We start from the raw sequence: 18,597 nt of genomic DNA on the forward strand, positions 1-18,597 counted from the left end.
GCCTCAGCGGACAGACCAGCAGAGCAGCAGCGTGGTGAGTGTTGCTCACCACCAGAAGGGCCCCCCCACACACAGTCCCCGTGTTGGGGTGCAGCCCCTGGGGCAGGTCAAGGAGGACCTACTCTGGCCAGAATTAGGGCTGGTGGGGAGCGCACTGCTACTGGCAGCTGGTGGGGAGCATTATCCCACCCAAAACACCTAAGTTGAGAATTCCTGTTCTGTGGGGAGATATTGCAATTGTCCCATTTTCCAGATAAGGAAACTAAGATTCAGAAGAAGGGATCTGTTCAAGATCACATGGCCCAAAAATGGCAGATCTCAGATTTATCCCAATTTCATCTGCTTCCAAGGCTCCTCTGCCCTTGCAAAGACATTCTTGGTAAAGGAGGGGTCAGCGGAGAGCCTATGGGGTCTTGGAGGCCACCGGTAGAGAGTCTGTACAACTCTTGATTAGATAGACCACACATTTTCTGTATATCTCCATGTGATCCCACAAAAACAGGGCCATCTCCTAGCTGCCTGACCCCCGGCTCCCCCAGCTACACATACAAATACACACATAAATGCACACACTGCAGCCTCTCCCCTCGTTCTTGCATCTTTATTGGAGTCTGGGGGCTGTTTGGGGACATCAGGAGTCAGAGATTGGGTTTTATGGGGCGCATCATGGGGCTGCTGGTGCATGACTCCACCTGGCGTGCAGGCCCCCGGCACCACCTGTCACCACCTGGTACTCGGCAGGTTGGAGTGAGTGGCGGGGGAGGCTCTGAATGCCTCATCGACTCTCCCCTCCATCTTGGTCCCCCACTGGCAGGGAGACAAAAAGCTCGGCCTTCTGCTCCTCTGCTTCTCGGCAGAATTAATCTTGCGGTCACCCCCATTCCTGCTGCCCCTGCCCCTCTTGCATCAACAACAGCTTGAAAGGTTGTCTGATCAGTGATTAGCTGGTGCCTGGACAGAGAATCTAGGGCTGGGCCAGCACATGGGGCCCCAAGGACTGGGAAATGACTCCACCAGAGGGGGGAGGGGGACGTGTGACAATAAGAGTGTGCACTCGTAGCTGTGAGTGTGCATATGTGTGGGTGTGTATGTGATCTCCTGTGTTCTTATGTATTTACTACCTAAGTGTGTGAGACATACCTGGTGTATGTATACAGTGGAGTGTGACTCCAACGTGAGTGTGCATGAGTATGGGTGTGAGTCCAGCTCACCATGTTAACACTCCCCACGCTGCTGCTCCATGCCTGGCTCTGCTGAGTGCCACTGACAGAGATGAAAGGGCATATCCATATGAGCAGGTGTGAGTGTGAGTTATCATGAGTTATCTGTGCGAGCACATGGGTGAGTGTGCATGAGCGTGTGTGGTGGCTGCTGAGGCTGCACCTGTACTGTTCAGCCACCTCCGTGTCTTCTGCGTTCCCCTCCTGAACTTGCCTGAGCCTGGCCTCTGCCTGGGGAGGGGTCTCTGTACCAGCCACAGCTTTTGGGAGCATCCCCGGCCTCACTGTCACTCACCCACAGGCGTGATCCGGACAGCCGTGCCTGACCTTGACCGCGAGAGCCAGGAGCGCTACGAGGTGGTGATCCAGGCCACAGACATGGCGGGCCAGCTGGGCGGCCTCTCTGGCTCCACCACCGTCACTATCGTGGTCACCGACGTCAATGACAACCCACCTCGTTTCCCACAGAGTGAGTGATGCCCTTTCCAGAAGGAGATGGCTGCATCTGTGTCCATCTGATAGACCCCCCAGCACCCTCCCATCGGGCTTCCATGGGGCATACTATGGGTGTCCAGCCACCCACCGACCTCATGCTTCCCTTTAGGCTCCCAATGAAAAGGGACTTGAATCTGCCTGTCTATCCACCCAAGTCACGCATTTACCCCCAGTGCCCTTACAATCCTGTTTCTTGCAGAGAAGTTCCTCAAAGTTGTCTGATTTCCCACACAGCCAAGTAACACTGTTACCTTCCTACTTCTCATCTTGCTTCCTATCTGCCTACTCCAACCCCTCACTGGCCCTCAGCACATACCCCACTCCTGCATATTATCCCAGACGACCTGCCTGGTGACCCAAGCATGTAAAGGGAAGGGGTCGGGGAGAGACCCAGGGATCTAGGCAGAGGTTTTGGCCAGATCCAGGCCAAGGCCCACCCATGCTGCAGGAAGAAGCTGAGGTCTGGGGTAATGGGTCTGTCCCTACAATAAGCCTGGAGGGCAGGTTTCCGTGCTTCTGGATTATGTCTTTCCACTCTCTGCCTCTCCTGGCACAACAGGGGATGAAAGAGGGGGCGGTTCTCTAGCTGAGTCCCCCACCTCTCCATCAGCCAGCCCCTCTGTCCAGTCTTGGCCCGAGAGCTACGCCGCAAAGCCGCCCAAGCTGGCAGAGACTAAATACCGCAGCGAGCGGGGCTGATCCCTATCGGGGAGTCATTACTCGAGGTCTGCTGCTCTCACATTAGGCCCGCCACAGGGGACTGACCCCCGCGAGATAAGGGAATCCAATCCCTTAGCTGAGAGCGCACCATCACCGGGGCCTAGGGCCTCAGCCTGGACTCAGAGCTGGGTGAGTGGAGCCACCAGCCAGCTCCGTGTCTCCAGGGAGCCCAGGCACAGAACCCCTCCCCACCGCCACCAGCTGATGGGGAAGCTTCCAGGCGGCGACTTGTGGAGGTGTGGGGACCACCCACTCTTTTGCCCAGTTGTGTGAGGCTCTGTGCCAGCTCTGAGCTGGAAGCAGTGAGGCAGAGCAGAGAAGAGGGACCCCGGGCCCCAGGAACACTCTTGTTTATCCATAAATATATTCCTTCTCTCTTTATTTTTAACGTTTCTTTACTGTGAAATATGCACACAAACAGAAGGGTGTAAGATATAAACGTCCAGTCTGGCAACTAATTATAAAAAGAACACTCCTATAGACCACACTCCCAGACCCCAGAAGCCTCCATGTGCCTTTTGATCACCGCCTCCTTGCTTTAGAGTCCATTGACCCATATACGCATCACCTAACATCATAGCTTAATTTCATCTGTTTTTTTTTTAGCCTTATATGAGCAGAATTATACCATATAAACTATTTATGTCTTGCTTTCTTTCTCTCCTAAAATTATGTTTATGAAATCATATGTGGTTGCTTGTCACTGTAGTGTATTCGTTTTCGTTGCTGTACAGCGTCCTATCATTTATCTACTGCATGTTGATGGTCGTTTGGTTTGTTTCCAGTTTGAGGCTATGATGAAGGACATTGCTCTGAACGTTGCTGAACCTTGTAAAACATTTCCAAGTGCTGATTTGCATGCATTTCTCCGGTGTGTAGACATAGGAACAGAATAGCTGGCTCATGGGATAGACTCCTCTTCAGCTTTACTAAATAAAGCCAAACTGCTCTCCCCACCACCCCCCAAGCCCCCCGTGAAAAAAAATGCACATGTCCATTGTAGCACATCCTCACCAACACTTGCTGTTGTCAGACTCTTTAATATGTGTTAAGCCAGCGAGTGTGGACCCATGCATCTTTTCATTCATTCACTCCCTAGTCACTCACACATTTCATTTATGTGACAGTCTGGTGTTCTTCCAGGTTCGGAGAATGCCTGATGAATAAGGGATGTGGTTCCTGCCTTCCAGGAGCTCACACCCTGGACGGACGAGAGAGGAGAGAGCAGGAGGAGAAAAAGCAGAAAGTGGTAGGGAAATGCAGGAATCCTTACAGTGGGATGAGCTTAGAGGTCCTGGGGCACAAGACCAGAGCCTGGAGGTCGGTCTGAGAAGGCTCCCTGGAGGAGGGAAAGGCTCAGTGAGACTAAAGGAAGGGCAGGAATTGGGGAAGGGCACAGCAGAAAGGAGAATAGAGAGAGGGAATGCCTAGAGATGAGGAACTAGAAGAACCTCAGACAGGATGAAGCTGGGGTCAGGGAGAAGGAGGCTGAGGCTGCAGGAGTCCACAGGGGCCAGGCAGCAAGCGTCCTGTAAGGCAGGCCAGAGGGCTTGTATGGTCCCATCACAGGGCAGTGGGGAGCTGTGGAGGGGACTCCAGTGGGGGGAGTGGCACAGTCAGGATGTTATAGAGAGAGCCCCTCCGGCTGCCGTGTGAGAATGCATTGGAGGCCGCCACTCCACATGAGGGGTGACCAGACCTTGGGGATGCCAAGAGGCCCATCCTCAGCTCCACAGGCCCTGCTTCTCCTGCACTGGCCCATCATTTAGCGAATCACCCTCATCTCAACCTTGACTCTGGGAAGAGGGCAGGGGACCATTGTGTCCCATCTGACCTCCTTCCCTTATGTTTTTGCTCTGCTTCCCTGCTGTAGCCACAATGGCCATCTTGCCATTCTTCAGACATGCCTTTGCCCCTGCTGTTCCCTCTGTCTGGAATGCTCTTTCCCACCAATCTGCTTGGCCTACTCCCTCACCTCCCTCAGACTTTGACAAAAATGTCACCTTCCCAGTGAAGCATTTCTTGTTTACCCTATTTAAAACTTCACACATACCCTCATCAGCATTCCCCATTCTCCTTCCCCTACTTTATTTTTCCCCAAAGTCCCTATCACCATTTGATAGACTACATGTTCCACTGATGTGATTGTTTGTGTCTTTCTCTGCCTGTTGAGAGGAAAGCACTGTGAGAACTGGGGTTTAGGCCTATCCTGCTTGTTGCTGGAATCCCAGTACCTGAACTGCATCTGGGGACATCATAACCGCTTAACAAATACATGGAAATGAAAGAATCAATATCATTCACATCCAGAGCAACAGGAAGTCAGCATGAAGCTCCACTATTTTACCATAATTGGTTGCATTTATTGAGTAGCTACCAAGTGCTAGGCACTGTACTAGGTGCTTTCCATGCCTCATCATCTCAGTTAATTGGGAAAATGACGATGCCATTAGGAAGGCACTATTTCCATTCTACAGATGAGGACACCAAGGCTCAGGATTACACAGCCGGGAATGACCCTGGAGCCTGAGTCTCCTCTGTACCCCTCATGGGGAGATGGGGAAACTGAAGCCCAGAACACAGCCGGCACTTTTCCCATCAGTTAGCAAATCAACCCAGGGTCAGAATTAGGACCCTCCTTTGTTTTTTTTTTTTGTTTTTTTAATTAATTAATTTATTTATTTATGATAGGCACACAGTGAGAGAGAGAGAGAGAGGCAGAGACACAGGCAGAGGGAGAAGCAGGCTCCATGCACCGGGAGCCTGATGTGGGATTCGATCCAGGGTCTCCAGGATCGCGCCCTGGGCCAAAGGCAGGCGCCAAACCGCTGCGCCACCCAGGGATCCCAGGACCCTCCTCTTTGTACCGCCCACTTGGGAGCCCCTTGCAGACACTCCCCGGCTGGAGCCTATCTGGGCCCCCCTCTCCTCTCCGCTAAAGCTGGTGAGAGTTGGGGTAGGGGCTGCCCCCAACCCCTGTTCACAGCTGTGTCCCCTACAGAGATGTACCAGTTCAGCATCCAGGAGTCAGCCCCCATCGGCACTGCTGTGGGACGAGTGAAGGCCGAGGACTCAGACGTAGGCGAGAACACAGATATGACTTACCACCTCAAGGAGGATAGTGGCGGCGGCGGCCACGTGTTCAAGGTCACCACGGACAGCGACACCCAGGAGGCCATCATTGTGGTGCAGAAGGTGTGGTTTCCCCAGGAGGGACAGGGGCGGCAGACCCAGGGTGGCAGGGACAGGGAGGCCCCAGAGCAGCTGCAGAGCCCCACTCTACCCCACTCCAGGAATTGGGTCTCTCCAGGGACCCGGGACCAAGCTGGGAAGAAGCCATGCTATCAGTCCCATTTTTACAAATGAGAAAATGAGGCACAGAAAGGGTAAGTGCTGAGTGCAGGTTGCACAGCCCATTGGGAGAGCCCAGATTCAAACCAGATTTGGATCTGTGCTCTCAAGCACTGTGCTGGCTCTCAGGAACCAGAACAAACCCAGCAGTCCCTAGGGGAAGGGGATGGAGGGCAAATAAAAAGCAAAAGATCCACCTGCCAGGACTTGGTCGTGGGCTTGGCAGTTCAGGGCTACGCAGGCCTTTGAGACCATCACCCCAGCCCTGCTCTCTCACAGGAGGTCAATCCCCTTCACTGGCCTGCAAATGATGGGAGGCTTTTGTACACTTCCAGGATGGGATGCTCACTCCCTGCCATTGTGCAGCTATGTCTCCTGCCATTCAGCCAGAATAAGTCTCCCCAAATCAGCTCCCATCAGCCTGGGCCTTACCTTCTGGGACCCACAGCAACATCTGCCCCCCTCCAGCCCTTCATTCACTCAATCCCCACATAATGACCTGCTCTCTAGCTGGACCAGAAGGTTTGAAAAGAGAGAAAACTCCCAGTTATTGTTGTTTTTTAAGATTTTGTTTATTTATTCATGAGAGACAAAGAGGCAGAGACATAGGCAGAGGGAGAAACTGGCTCTCTCTGGTGAGCCCGATGCAGGACTCAATCCCAGGACCCTGGGATCACGACCTGAGCCGAAGGCAGATGCTCAACTGCTGAAGATTAAAATATAATAGCTATTACTTATAAAGTGTATACTACATGCTAGGCACCCTTCAACTGCTTTTCATGTATTAACTTAATCGATCCCTACAACAGCCCTCTGAGGTACCATCATTGCCCATTTTATAGATGAGAAACTGAGGCCATGGAAATTCAACAATTCGCATCCAATGTCATGCATCTTGCCGAGCAGAGTAGGGTTATGAGTCTGGGGCAGTCTGGCTCCAGAATCTACCCTTTTAGGCATTGACATGTCTTTCAGTCTTCTGAGATCCATTTGTCCTCTCTGGAAGATGAGCCCATTTCACAGATGGGGCCCAGCATCACAGAGCAGCAGAATCATGCCCCAAGCCCAGCCTCTGCATTTGCTCTCCTCTCCAGGCTGCCCCTGCCTCCCTGCTTCCATCTCATGCCCCTCCCAGCCACCCCAGTGGCGCCTGAGGTGTCTCGGTGGAGGCGAGCTGGCTCGGGGAGCAGAGCCTACGCCTGATTGATGACCTGGCTCCAGAGCCCATCGCTCACTCACAGGCCGGGCTCCCGTCTGCCTCCCTGCATCTTGATTTTTCCCAGGCAACAGGATGGAGGAAGGAGGTGGCCGCTGTGTTTGCTGCTCAAGAAGGTGGGGGTGGGAGGTTCTGAGACAAAAGGTGGGGGTCTCTACGCACAGGGCAGGTCTCTAGCAAGGTCACCTTGGCCACTCAGATAGCTCCCCTCACTGGACAGAGGCTCCTGAGCCCACCACTGCTGTTTCCCTTTGCTATGAGGAGTTGTCTCTAGAAGGCCGGAGCCAACACATAGCCAAGGAGCTCATTCATCAGAAGGTCACCCATTAGCACTCCCTGATGAGAAGCCAGGCTCAGCGTAGGTTTAGCCAGATTTCCAAGGAAAGCTCTAAGGCGGCCTGGCTTATCAGGCTCAACTCAACATTAGTTGCTGCTGCCTACGGACCACTGGGAAATGTCTCCTTAACCCTCACAACCCGAGGCCCAGAGAGGCTGAATAGATTACCCCCCCACACACAGCTAGCACAGATCCAGTGCGCTTTCCTCCTCTGGGGACTTGAGAGCAGCACTGTCTGGATTTGAACCCTGCCTCTGCCAGTACCTGACTGCTAAGTGACCTTGGGCGAAAGTACAAATTTTCCTCCTGTATAAAATGAGATAATCGCAGTACAGGCCTCTTAGTGATGTTGTTAAGATTAGATGAGTTAATGTATCTAAAGCACTGGCGCGCAGTAAGTGCTCCGTGAATTAATAAATGCATGAAATGCCCCCACGAACTGCGCTGGGGGCGGTGTGTCAGCGCCCTTTAGCCCTAATGGACCGTGTTTCCCTTGGCAGGACTAACTCCCTCGCAGTCTCCCTTGGTCCACCTGCAAGCCGGGAGGGTTGGTCTGGGTCTCCCAACACCCAACGCAGAGTGAGCCAGCGTGACCTGGGGTCGCCCGCCCCCTCTGGGCCCACCTCCCGCAGCCCACCCGGCCCACTCACCCACCCGCCCTCTGCTCCCTCCCCGCAGCGCCTGGACTTCGAGTCCCAGCCGGTGCACACCGTGGTGCTGGAGGCCCTCAACAAGTTCGTGGACCCCCGCTTCGCTGATCTGGGCACGTTCCGCGACCAGGCGATCGTGCGCGTGGCCGTGACCGACGTGGACGAGCCCCCCGAGTTCCGGCCGCCCTCCGGCCTCCTGGAGGTGCAGGAGGACGCGCAGGTGGGCTCCCTGGTCGGCGTGGTGACGGCGCGGGACCCCGACGCCGCCAACCGGCCCGTCCGGTGAGACCCCCGCCCGGGGCCACGCCTGCTGCCTGCTAACCCGCCCCCGCCCCCGCGGCCAGACTGCGGGCAGAGGGGGAGGGGCGGGGGGATGGACGCGGAGACGCGGCTCAGGAAACAGAGTCAGGGGACTCCGGACAAGGAGGGAGACCCAGGTCTGCCAGACTGAGCAGAGGGAACAGGGCTCAGCCCCGGGTCCTCCTCTCTGCCCAGGCTGGCGCCCTCGGGGCCCTCAGCCTGTCCATCCCTATGCCTCTGACCCCCAATTTCACCCTCTCGCCCACCCCGACGTCTCAGCAGCTGCTCACCGTGTTCGGAATTGAGCTCCAGGTGGCTCCACCCCAAAACGAGGACCCCAACCTTCCAGTTGTTCAAATCTAAAATATTGGAGACACCCTGCCTCCTGTCTCTCTCCCACACCTCCCTCCAGTCTATCAGCGTGTCCAGAATCCAAGCACCTCTCCCCACTCACCCTGCGACTCTCGGGGTGCAGGCCACCATCTTCTCTTACCCTGATTCCTGCACTTCCCCCAACCCCCACTGATCTCCCAGTTTCTGCCCCACCCCTCTTTAATCTAGAACTGACCCCAGGGCCTGGCTGATCCAGTCTCAACAGAAATCAGAGCTTGGCCCTCCTCTGCTCAGAGCCCGCCAGAGGCATCTGGCTCAGAATAAAAGACCAAGCTCTCACAGTGGCCCCCAGGCCCATGAGATCTGGCCTCACTGTAGCCTCAGACCATCCCTCCTTTCTAGTTCACTCTGCTCAGCCACACTATCCTCCTCACTGCTCTGCAGGTGCTCCAAGCTCACTCCACCTCAGGGCCTTTGCAACTGCTGTTCCCCTGCCCCTCTCCTCCCTAATATCCCTGCCATTGTTCCTCTCCATTCCTCCAGTCCTTTGCTCAAGAATCACCTTCTCAGTGAGACCTTCCTGAACCACTTTTTCTAAAACTTCAACTCCAACCCAACCCCCAGCCCCAAACCTTCACATCCCCTTTCCTCAGGTTACTCTGTGCTCAGTAGCCTTCGTCACCATCTCACACACTACCACTACTGCATTTTCTGACTACTTTGTGTGTCTCTCTCGCTACAAGATAAGCCACTTGAGGGCAGGGAATTCTGTGCGCTTATCCCTTTACCTTCAGGGCGTAACAATGCCCTGAACGCATAGACACTAGCTGACTGCCCTGGGGAGTGAATGAAATGTAAAGGCAGAGGAAAGAGAGAGACTCAGAGGCAGGGGGACAGATCCACAATGAGAGGAGGAGGTCGGAGAGAGGGGGGAGCCGGTGGAAAGAGGGTGAGAGGAACTAAGAGGCAGAGGACCTACCTGACAATGTGGAGACGGAGGAGATTTGCTGGGAGAGCCAGAAAGGGAAAGAAAGAGAAACAGACGTGGAGAGAGAGAAAGGTGGGCAGGGAGGGAGGCAGAGGGGAGGGGATGCTGCAGTTCTGTCCCTGTCCCTGGAGGGGTTTGGGGACTGTAGGGGGGTGGGAGGTCCCAGACTGTGGCCCAAGTTGGAATAAGGTCAGGTAGAAGAGAAGGGAAGAAGGGTTGTAGCAGAAATGATCCAGAGGAGGTCAGGGAGGGGGGCATGGCCATTGTTGGACGGATGGGAAGGAGATTCCTAAGCTCCTGCTTTCTCTCTGAAACCCCTGTACATAATCAGTAAGTAATCCCGGAACCAGCTGTGTGCCAGGCTCTGTGCTGAGCATTGAAGAGAGGGAGAAGGGAAGTTAATTTGAGGGTCTCTTTTTTACAGTTCCAGGTGGGTAACATTCCCCTCATCATCTAGGTAGCTGGTTCTCTGAGTTGTACAGTGCACAGCCTGAGCAATCTTACATGGGTGAGAACAGAGAGATGCCATCCTGCCTAACTCCCTACGGACTCCCAGACTGGGAGCTACCCTCAAGGGTCTTAAAAGACTTCCTGGAGGAGGCAGGAAATGAATTGAGCTGGTACCTGGGTATGGTCAGGTGTAAATACGAGGTGAAGGACATTCCAGGCAGAGGAACAGCTTGTGCAGACATATGGAGGCAGAGGTAGATGTGCCTGGGGACGAGCAGACCCTGATGGCTACAGTGGACTGAGGGAGATGAGGCAGCAAAAGTGAAGTCCAACGGGCCTCAAGGGCAGGCCAAGTTGCTCAGACTCAGGCCGGAGGGCGGGAGGGCCTGGGGCTGCCTCTGCCCTCCTCACAGCCTAAACCTTCCTGCCTGCCCTCTCTGAGCTCCTCCGCTGCCCGTCTGCTCAGGCTGTCAGGACAGTCCGGGAGCAGCCCCCTAGCCTGGGGGGCTCACTCTGGGATTAACCCTGCTCACTCTGGGATTATCACCCTGTCTGTGAGGAAGCCAATGCCCAGAGAGGGGAGGAGGCCCCCAGAGAGGGGAGGAGGCGACCCTGGGCTCTCTCTGGCAGTGGAGAGCCAAAGGTAGGAGCTGAATCCTTGCCTCCAGGCTAGTGCTCCCCCATCTGCCCGCCTCCCCTCCCCTGCAATGTCGCTTTCACAGCCCATCTCAGTCTTCTCCCTCCTCCCTCTGTTGACTTCCCTTCCCTTCGGCTTTTATCTGCATTGAAAGGGCCAACTTTGAAACCAGCTTCTCACCTTTCATCTCTCTTGGCTGGCCCCTACCCGGGGGCTCCTCAGATGTGGAGGCAGTGAGGAGCTTGAGACAGGGCCAATTTACCACCACAAACATTTACCCAACTCCTCCTCGTGCCAGGCCCAGAGCCAGGCCCCGGGATGGGGAGATGACTCAGCCAAGGACAGAGCTGGGGATGAGCACCCTCTCTGCCAGGGACAGCCTTAAAGAGGCCAGGGAGGGGCAGGGAGGGGCCCGCTGAGGCCGAAGGGCCCCTCACCAGGCACATGTGCTGCCCGGAGCCTAGTTTGTATCCAGGCTCCCGAGTTCTATAGTTGTGGACTCAGTCACCGCCTACCCATTGAGTCCAGGGGGAAATGTGATAAGACCTCACCCCTGCCCACAGAGAGTTGGCCTCCTGGGAGAGGAAAAGTCAACGAGCAGTAAAACATTTGTTGACACAAATAATTGTTGATAAGAGCTATGAGGGAGATAAAGAGAGCAATAGGATAAGGAGGATGGGGCCACAGGGGCTACTATGGAATGAGTAGTCAAGGAGTATCATTCTGAGACCAGAATGATAAAGTGAGACCCAACCTGCAAAGATGTGAGGAAGAGGACTCCAGGTAGAGGGAACAGCAAATGCAAAGGTCCTGAGGCATGGGGCAACTTGGTGTGATCCCGGAGATGAAGAAATAAAGTGGTATCCTGGGAGATTTTGCCTAACACACTAGGCACCTGGGAAATACAGAGATGCAGATATACAGAGCAGTTTTTCTGAGTTCCTGCACTGGGGAGAGTGGAAAGTGCCTCATCTTGTTGCATACCCAGTTTACAGATCGAAGACACTGAGGGTCAGAGAGAAGTGACTCTCCCAGTGTTATTCAGCTTGAAAGGGGAGGAGTGCTTTAACCCATTATTGTCTGCTTCTTGAGTTCAGCCTCGTGTTATTTCATCCCTGCTTCTTACTCTCTGTGGCTAGGTGTCCTCCCCTGTGCATAAGGCACAGAGATGAGTCAGACATAGGCCCACAGGAAGGCTAGGCCTCCATGTGAAGGCTTCTAGTGACATGTTTAAGTCTGAGGGGTCTTGGGCTGAGGCCGGGGCTTGGGGACCACGGAGCTCCATGGAGGGGCAAGTGCTCAGTGCAGGGGTACATGGAAGGGAATGAGCCCAGGCTTCCCCCAGGTGGCCCCTGAGCAAGGCTGAAGAGGTGAGGTTGGAAAGGGGAGAGGACACTCCTGGCTGGAGTGATGCTGGGGGCCGGGAAGCAGGAACAGAGGCATGGAGCCCGGAGGTTAGTTGAGCAGCAGGATGGTGCCCTGGATGAGCTCATGTCAGGGTGGGCAGAGATGAGGACAGAGTGGCACTTGGGCCAGGCTGGGAAGGACCTTGAATGTCAGGTGGAGAAGTGAGACTCTATACTCAGGCAATGGGGAGCCTTGGAAGCTTTGCAGGGAGGGAGGAGAGTGCTCAGGACAGGCCCATCTCTGGATTAGGCAGCCTTGCAGATAGTCAGGCTCTTGATCAGCCCTGCATAGCTCTACACCCTGGTGAGTCTTCTTCAAACATCAAAACCAGCAAAAGCCCACACTGGACCAGAGGGAGCAAATACCTCATTTCCTCCCAGCACTCCACAGTGAGGCGCAGCAGAAAGGACATGGGCTCTGGAATCAAAGACCTGGGTCAGAATCCCAGCTCAGTTGTAGAACCATGGGAAAAATCACTGGACCCACTGCAAGCCTCAGTTTTCCTGTCTCTAAAATGGGCATCGTGATGGTACCCGCCGCATTCATTTATTCAAGAGATAGGTATTAAATGTCTACTGTGTTCTACTAGGTTCTGTGTTCAGTGCTCCCAGGGCTGGAGCAGAGGCTTGTTTGGCACATCATAGGCCCTCAGGAAGTGGACAGTACTATTTTCCTTTATGGCCTGGACACTCATTTCTGCCCTTCATTCTTCGATCAGCACTAACCACATACAAATTCCCAAGTATCATGCTTGGGCTTTAAGTGTGTGTCTTAAGGGGGAGGAGGGGCAGGTGCAGGAGAAAGTCACAGACTGGAGAGGGCCAGGTGAGCAGAGAGGAATCCCTGGGGGTGGGTAGGGGAGCCCCTTCTGCATCTGAAGAGATTCTCTGTCTAGTAGCTCTGGTAGGGGCTGCATCATTCAGCCTGCCGCGCACATATGTACCTGGACCCTGGGAAGCCTGCACACACACGAACCTGCTGCCTCTTATGTTTATCATGCCTGTGTGCATGCTGTTTGCACACATTTGTGTGGGGGAAAACCATGCCACGTAATGCACGCCCAGGCCAGGAAGTAGTACCCTCCCCACATCCCCCACCTAACCCTGGCCACAGCAGCATTTTGTGCTTTTGGAGTGTGTGCTTGTGTCTGCAGCTGTGCCTTCTGGCCCTTAGGAGGGTGCCCTTAGACACGAGGTCCTGCTCAGATGTGGGCTGGGAATGGCCCTCTGCCACTAACTGGCCCTTGTGACCCAGGGCGAGGCAGGCACCTGGCTTCTCTTAGCCTAGTTTCCTCATCTATGAAATGGGGGTGATAACAGTGCCTGGGAAGATTGGAGGAGCTCATGCATGTTAAAGCCCTTCTGCAGGCCTGGCACAAACCTAAGAGCTAATCCATAGGTCATGTGGCAGGTACCCAGTGCTGCTAGAAGTGTTTTACCAGTAGCTATTGTCTGACCCTCACAGCCACTCAATAAGGTATTGTTCTTATCTTCATTTTTAAGAGGAGGAGGAAACGGAGGAACCAAGATTAAGTGATTTACCCAAGGTCACACAGCTAGGTTTCAAACCTAGGCAGATGGCCACCAGTTCCACACTCCTGGCCACCATTCCAGGGCCTCCCTTGCACGGTGCACAGGCACGCACACACGCACAACACACTAGCTGACACCTACCCATGCTCTCTCAATCCACTCCTCCTCCCACACCTGCTCTGGTTCAGCTCTCTGCCGTCCAGGTCCCGGCTGACTGAATGAGGAGCAGGACCTTCTTCTAGACCCACAGCTGCCTCCCACCCTTCTCAGCCTGCTGGCGATACCTCCCCCACCCCCCCATACTCCCGGTCAGGAACATAGGCCCTCCCACCCTCTGGGAACACGGACCACACACTAGTTGGAGGGACTCCTGTGTACCCATTGCTAGACGGTTCTGAATAATAATTAGAATAACAATCGTTCTCTCTCATGGAGTAATCTTCCAGGAGCTCAGCTAGGCACCTTATCCCACAGCTAGGCATTTAATCCTCCCAGCAACTTGCAAGGTAGGATTATCATCTCCATTTTGCTCCAAATTAAAGTTCAAAGATTGAAGTGACTTGTCAGGGGCATCGTGGACTTGGATCCACACCCAGGGCTAAGCAGCTGCCTCTTGAGCCTTAGCTTTTCCAACAGCAAAGCCATATCACACACACACACAGACACACATGCACACTGCTCATATATTCAGGACACACACACACACACTTTCCACCCACAACACAGACCAGACATACAACTCGTGTACCTACACGTGAGGTTCATAAGCCCCCCCATCCCCCCCCCATATTTGCGAGGCGGCAGAGCTCCTTGCCTCATGCGGAGCCCCTCCAGCCCTCCCTCCCACTCACTGGCTGGCTTCCTGAGCTGGAACAAAACCACCTGGGCTCAGCCAGCCACACTGACCTGCAGCCCCAAGTCTTTTGCCGGTTAATGGCAGGTCTCTCCCCCGCCCCATGGCCTTGGGAACAGCTGCCTCCACTTAGATTCTACCCTCCTACCCTCCCCCTTCCTCTCCAGGAGGGAACAAAAGAGAAAAATGGGAAAGAGGGAAAAGAGGAGGGAGATCTAAGCAGGAATGGGAGAAGTGGGAGAAGCGAGAAGGCGGTAGGCATCCTCCCAGCAGCCCTGCCTCCTGCCCAGTCCTGGCCCCAGTGGTCAGGAGCCCTGGGCGGTGTCAGGCCCTGGCTCTCTCCTGGACTCTGTTCTCCCATCAGTAAAATCAGAAGGAGGTTCCTTCCAGATGAGCTGACGCTCAGAGTCTGGTTCTACCTCCTCTGGACCCAAACATCTGACAAGGCCAGCCTGGGGGCAAACAGGACCTGAGGTTCCGTGCTTTGCAGCGTTGGGTGGTGCAGTGAGCTAAAAAGAACTCTGGGTGGAGAGTCCTAAATTTGGGTACAAATTCCAATTCTGTGACAGTCCCTGTGCAATTTTGAGCAGGGTCATCACTAACCCACACGGCATCTTTGCATAAATAAAAAGATCCCTCTTTGAGAAGATACTCCCTCTGCTAGGACACATGGCTTGGCAAGCGGAACGCTGGTTAGACTTTAACCCCATTCCACTCCTTTGTGCAGGACACAACCTGCTCAACCATACTTGACAGTCAAAGCTTGGCAAGTTTCCTCTCTGAGCCTCAGTGTTCTTATCTGCAAAACTGGGGAGATCCCATCAGCTTCATAGGATGCCAGGCAGGGACCTCATCTGTTTCGTTTGCCCTTTTGTCCCCAGGACCTAGCACAGAGCAGCACAGAGAAGGCACTCAGTTAATGTCTAGGCATAAAGGAATGCATGGAGGGATGGCTAAGGGAAAAGCAGACTATAAACTATTAAGTGCTGTTCTAGCGGAAGGAAGTATATCATCTTGGGTTTGAAGTCCCCCATATACTTTCACCCAGGTCAGGAGGACCCAGGAGGGTCAGGGGCAAGGAGGATGTGGGCTTGGCAGCTCAGGGATGGGAAGGAGAGTTGATGGGGTCTTGGGAGACGGGCTGTAAATGCCTACTATACCATAGTACGGCCCTTTATAGTTTGTCACAGCCTTCACCACCTTCACCTGGACCCCAGTAACCATGAAAATAAGGGATGTCACCTGTGCCTATGCCCAGTCTTATGAATTAGTTCCTCTAACCCATAGCAGTGTGAGGTGAGTATAGCTCACCCCCTTTTCCAGATAAGCAGAGGCCAGGGAGCTCCAGTGACTTGTCCAAGGTCACACAGGGAGAGTCGGTAGCCTAGGATTCAAACGCAGCAGCGCGCTGACTACCCAAAGGCCCCGGGCAGCCCCAGTGAGTGTCATCATTCCCATTCAACAGATGGGGGAACTGAGGCCCCAGGGACGTTGTAATGCAGCTAAGCCCCACTAGGGGGTCGCTTCGGGGCTTTGAGCCTCCCGCAGGGGGCGTTTCTGGTGCCCTCGCCTCCCCGGGCGGGCCTCAGTTTCCCCCTCTGGGAGTTGCGGAGAGGGTCCCCTTCCTCCGTGTGGGAGGGGCCGGATGGCTCAGGGTGCGCCCCGCCCGGCCAAGCGTCTTTGTCCTCGCCGCACAACGCGCCCTTGCTTGTTCGAGGCCTTTGTGGGCCGCGCAGCCCGGCGGCGCCCCCGCCCGCGTTATCAGCGCAGGGAAGCGGCGGCCGGAGCCGGCGGGGCCTCCCTGGGCCGCCGCCCGAGACATGTGTTGGACACAGGCCTTTCAGGCCCGGAGCCGCCGCACAAAGGCCCGGGAAGAAGGCGGAACAAAGGGCTTTTTCACGCGGCAACTGAAAAGCCGCAGATTAGGTCGCGCGTGCTGCGCAGGCGGGGAGGGGCCGCGGCCGTCCCCCGAGCCCTCGGCCGCGCTGGCTCCGCCCGCGGCCCGGCTGCGCCCGCGCGCCCCCCGCCTGCCTCCCCCTCCGGTTCCCCTCGCCCTCCAGGACCCGGCCCAGCCCCGAATCCCGCGCCCCGCCGCCGCACTCCACCTGCTTCTTTCTCGGGGCTGCGCGGTGGGACCGGCTGCCCTCCTCGGGATGATTCCTGCCCGCCCTTCTCCGAACGATCCTTTGCACCTCTGTCCCCCCACCCGTGCCGACCCCCCCCTTCCCAAGCCCCGTGCTAGGGTCGCCTCTTAGGAAAGAGAAGAATCGGATGTACAGTGACGGCTAGCTCCGTGCCAGGGACTTTGCCCACTTCCAGCCCTCACAACCGAGGGGTGCAAATGACTAGCCCCATTACCCAGCGGAGGAAACCGAGGCTCAGAGAGGTTGAGGGCGGCCCGGGGTCGCACAGCAGGTACCGGTGCGGCAGAGATGCAAACCCAGATCCCTTTCCACCCCTCCTCTCCGGGAAGGGGGTTCTCTGCTCCTGGCGTCTCCCAGGCAGGTGGTCCCTCTTTTAGGGGCGCGGGTGGGGAGCGGGGTGGGGGTGGTGGAGGTAGTGGACCTGGGCTTGGGCTCGACCTGGCGCCAGGGCGCCTTCAATCAGCCCCAACCTGCCTCCCTCAGGTATGCCATCGACCGCGACTCGGATTTGGACCAGATCTTTGATATCGATGCGGACACGGGCGCCATCGTGACGGGCAAGGGGCTGGACCGCGAGACGGCCGGCTGGCACAACATCACGGTGCTGGCCATGGAGGCGGGTGAGCCGGGGGCGGGGCGAAGGCCGGGGGGCGGGGCGAAGAGGAAGAAGCCCGCACAGGTGGCCGGGTTGCGGGAGGCAGAAGCCCGGGAGTTGGAACAAAGAACCTGGGAAGGATCCCAAGCCAAAAGGCGAGAGCTGGTTGAGAAGCTGGCTTTCTTCCCTCAGCATTTATTGAGCACCCACTGCATACGAAGCCCTGTTTTTAGCAGCTGAGGATGCGGCCATGAACAAGACAAAAAAGCTCCTGTCTTTGTGGAGGAGCGCTAGACTGTCAGCAAACAGGTGTACACATGTCAGATGATGTGAAATGCTAGTAATAATAAACCAGGGAAGAAGAAAGCCGGAGAAGGGGTTTGGAAAGACAAGGGTGTTGTTCCTCTTAGAAGGAGGCCTCTCTGAGAAGGAGACGTTTCAACAGAGACCTTAGGAAAGTGAGGGAGTCATGCCCATGTGTGAGGGAAGAGTGTTCTAAACAGAGAGAACAGCCAGTGCAAAGGCCCTGAGGTGGTAGTTTGTCCAGCATATTGGTGGAATAGCGAGGAAACCAGCGTGGTTGGCAAGGGGCAGAGCGATCGATCAGCCATTGCAAGTTCTTTGGACTTTACTGTGAATACGGTTGGAATCACAGGACAGGGGCGCCATTTGAACTGAGGAGGGACACTGCCTGACAGGATACCTCTGGCTGCTGCATGAGAATAGGCCATTTGGGGGGTAAAGGGGGAAGCAGGGGCTCAAGTGGAAGTTAGGTGTGACAGTGGCAGGAAAATGAGACAGTGGCCTGGTGCAGGGCAATAGCCATGGAGGAGGTGACATGTGGTCAGCTTTGGGAGACGGGCTGAAAATGGCACCCTGGGACTTTCTGATGGAATGACAGGCATGGAGAGAAGAGATGGAGAGGAGTCCGGGACTACTTCAAGGAGCTTGACCTGGCTTTCTGGAAGAGTGTGTGTGTGTGTGTGTGTGCACGTGCGTGTGCCACAGGCAGTTTGGTGCCACTGGCACAATGTGAGCTGCAAGAGAAAGGGGGGGCGGCCTATGTATGGGGTCCAGATAAGTAAGGCCATGGAGGTGAGGAACTAAGACCACAGGGGTTCACAGAGCCCCAGAAGAGGGGAGAGGGCTGTTCCAGGACTCCTCCAAAACCAGAGCAATACTGCCTGGACCTGGTCTCCAAGCCCTCCACCCCCGCACCACCCCCCAACAGCTCTCAAGGTCCAGGAGCCAACAGAGCTGCCAGTAAGCAGCCATGACAACAGAGAGACTCGAAGAGCCTCTGAGCCTCTGAGCCCTCTGAGCCTCTGAGCCTCTGAGCCTCCGAGCCTCCGGTGGGTGGGTCAGTGGG

General features: G+C 55.5%; 1 protein-coding gene across 1 annotated transcript in view; it reads left to right on the top strand.

Moving 5' to 3' along the window:
* The window catches only part of CDH22 (cadherin 22), a 67,606-nt gene that overhangs the window by 28,929 nt on the left and 20,080 nt on the right, over nucleotides 1–18,597 (top strand). Inside the window, 4 exon segments of the mRNA XM_055303459.1 lie at nucleotides 1,522–1,689; nucleotides 5,437–5,630; nucleotides 8,018–8,271; nucleotides 17,117–17,253. Of these exon segments, the coding sequence (XP_055159434.1) occupies nucleotides 1,522–1,689; nucleotides 5,437–5,630; nucleotides 8,018–8,271; nucleotides 17,117–17,253 (753 nt within the window).

Source organism: Nyctereutes procyonoides, unplaced genomic scaffold, assembly GCF_905146905.1.
Source record: "Nyctereutes procyonoides isolate TBG_1078 unplaced genomic scaffold, NYPRO_anot_genome, whole genome shotgun sequence".
Lineage (NCBI taxonomy): Eukaryota > Metazoa > Chordata > Mammalia > Carnivora > Canidae > Nyctereutes > Nyctereutes procyonoides.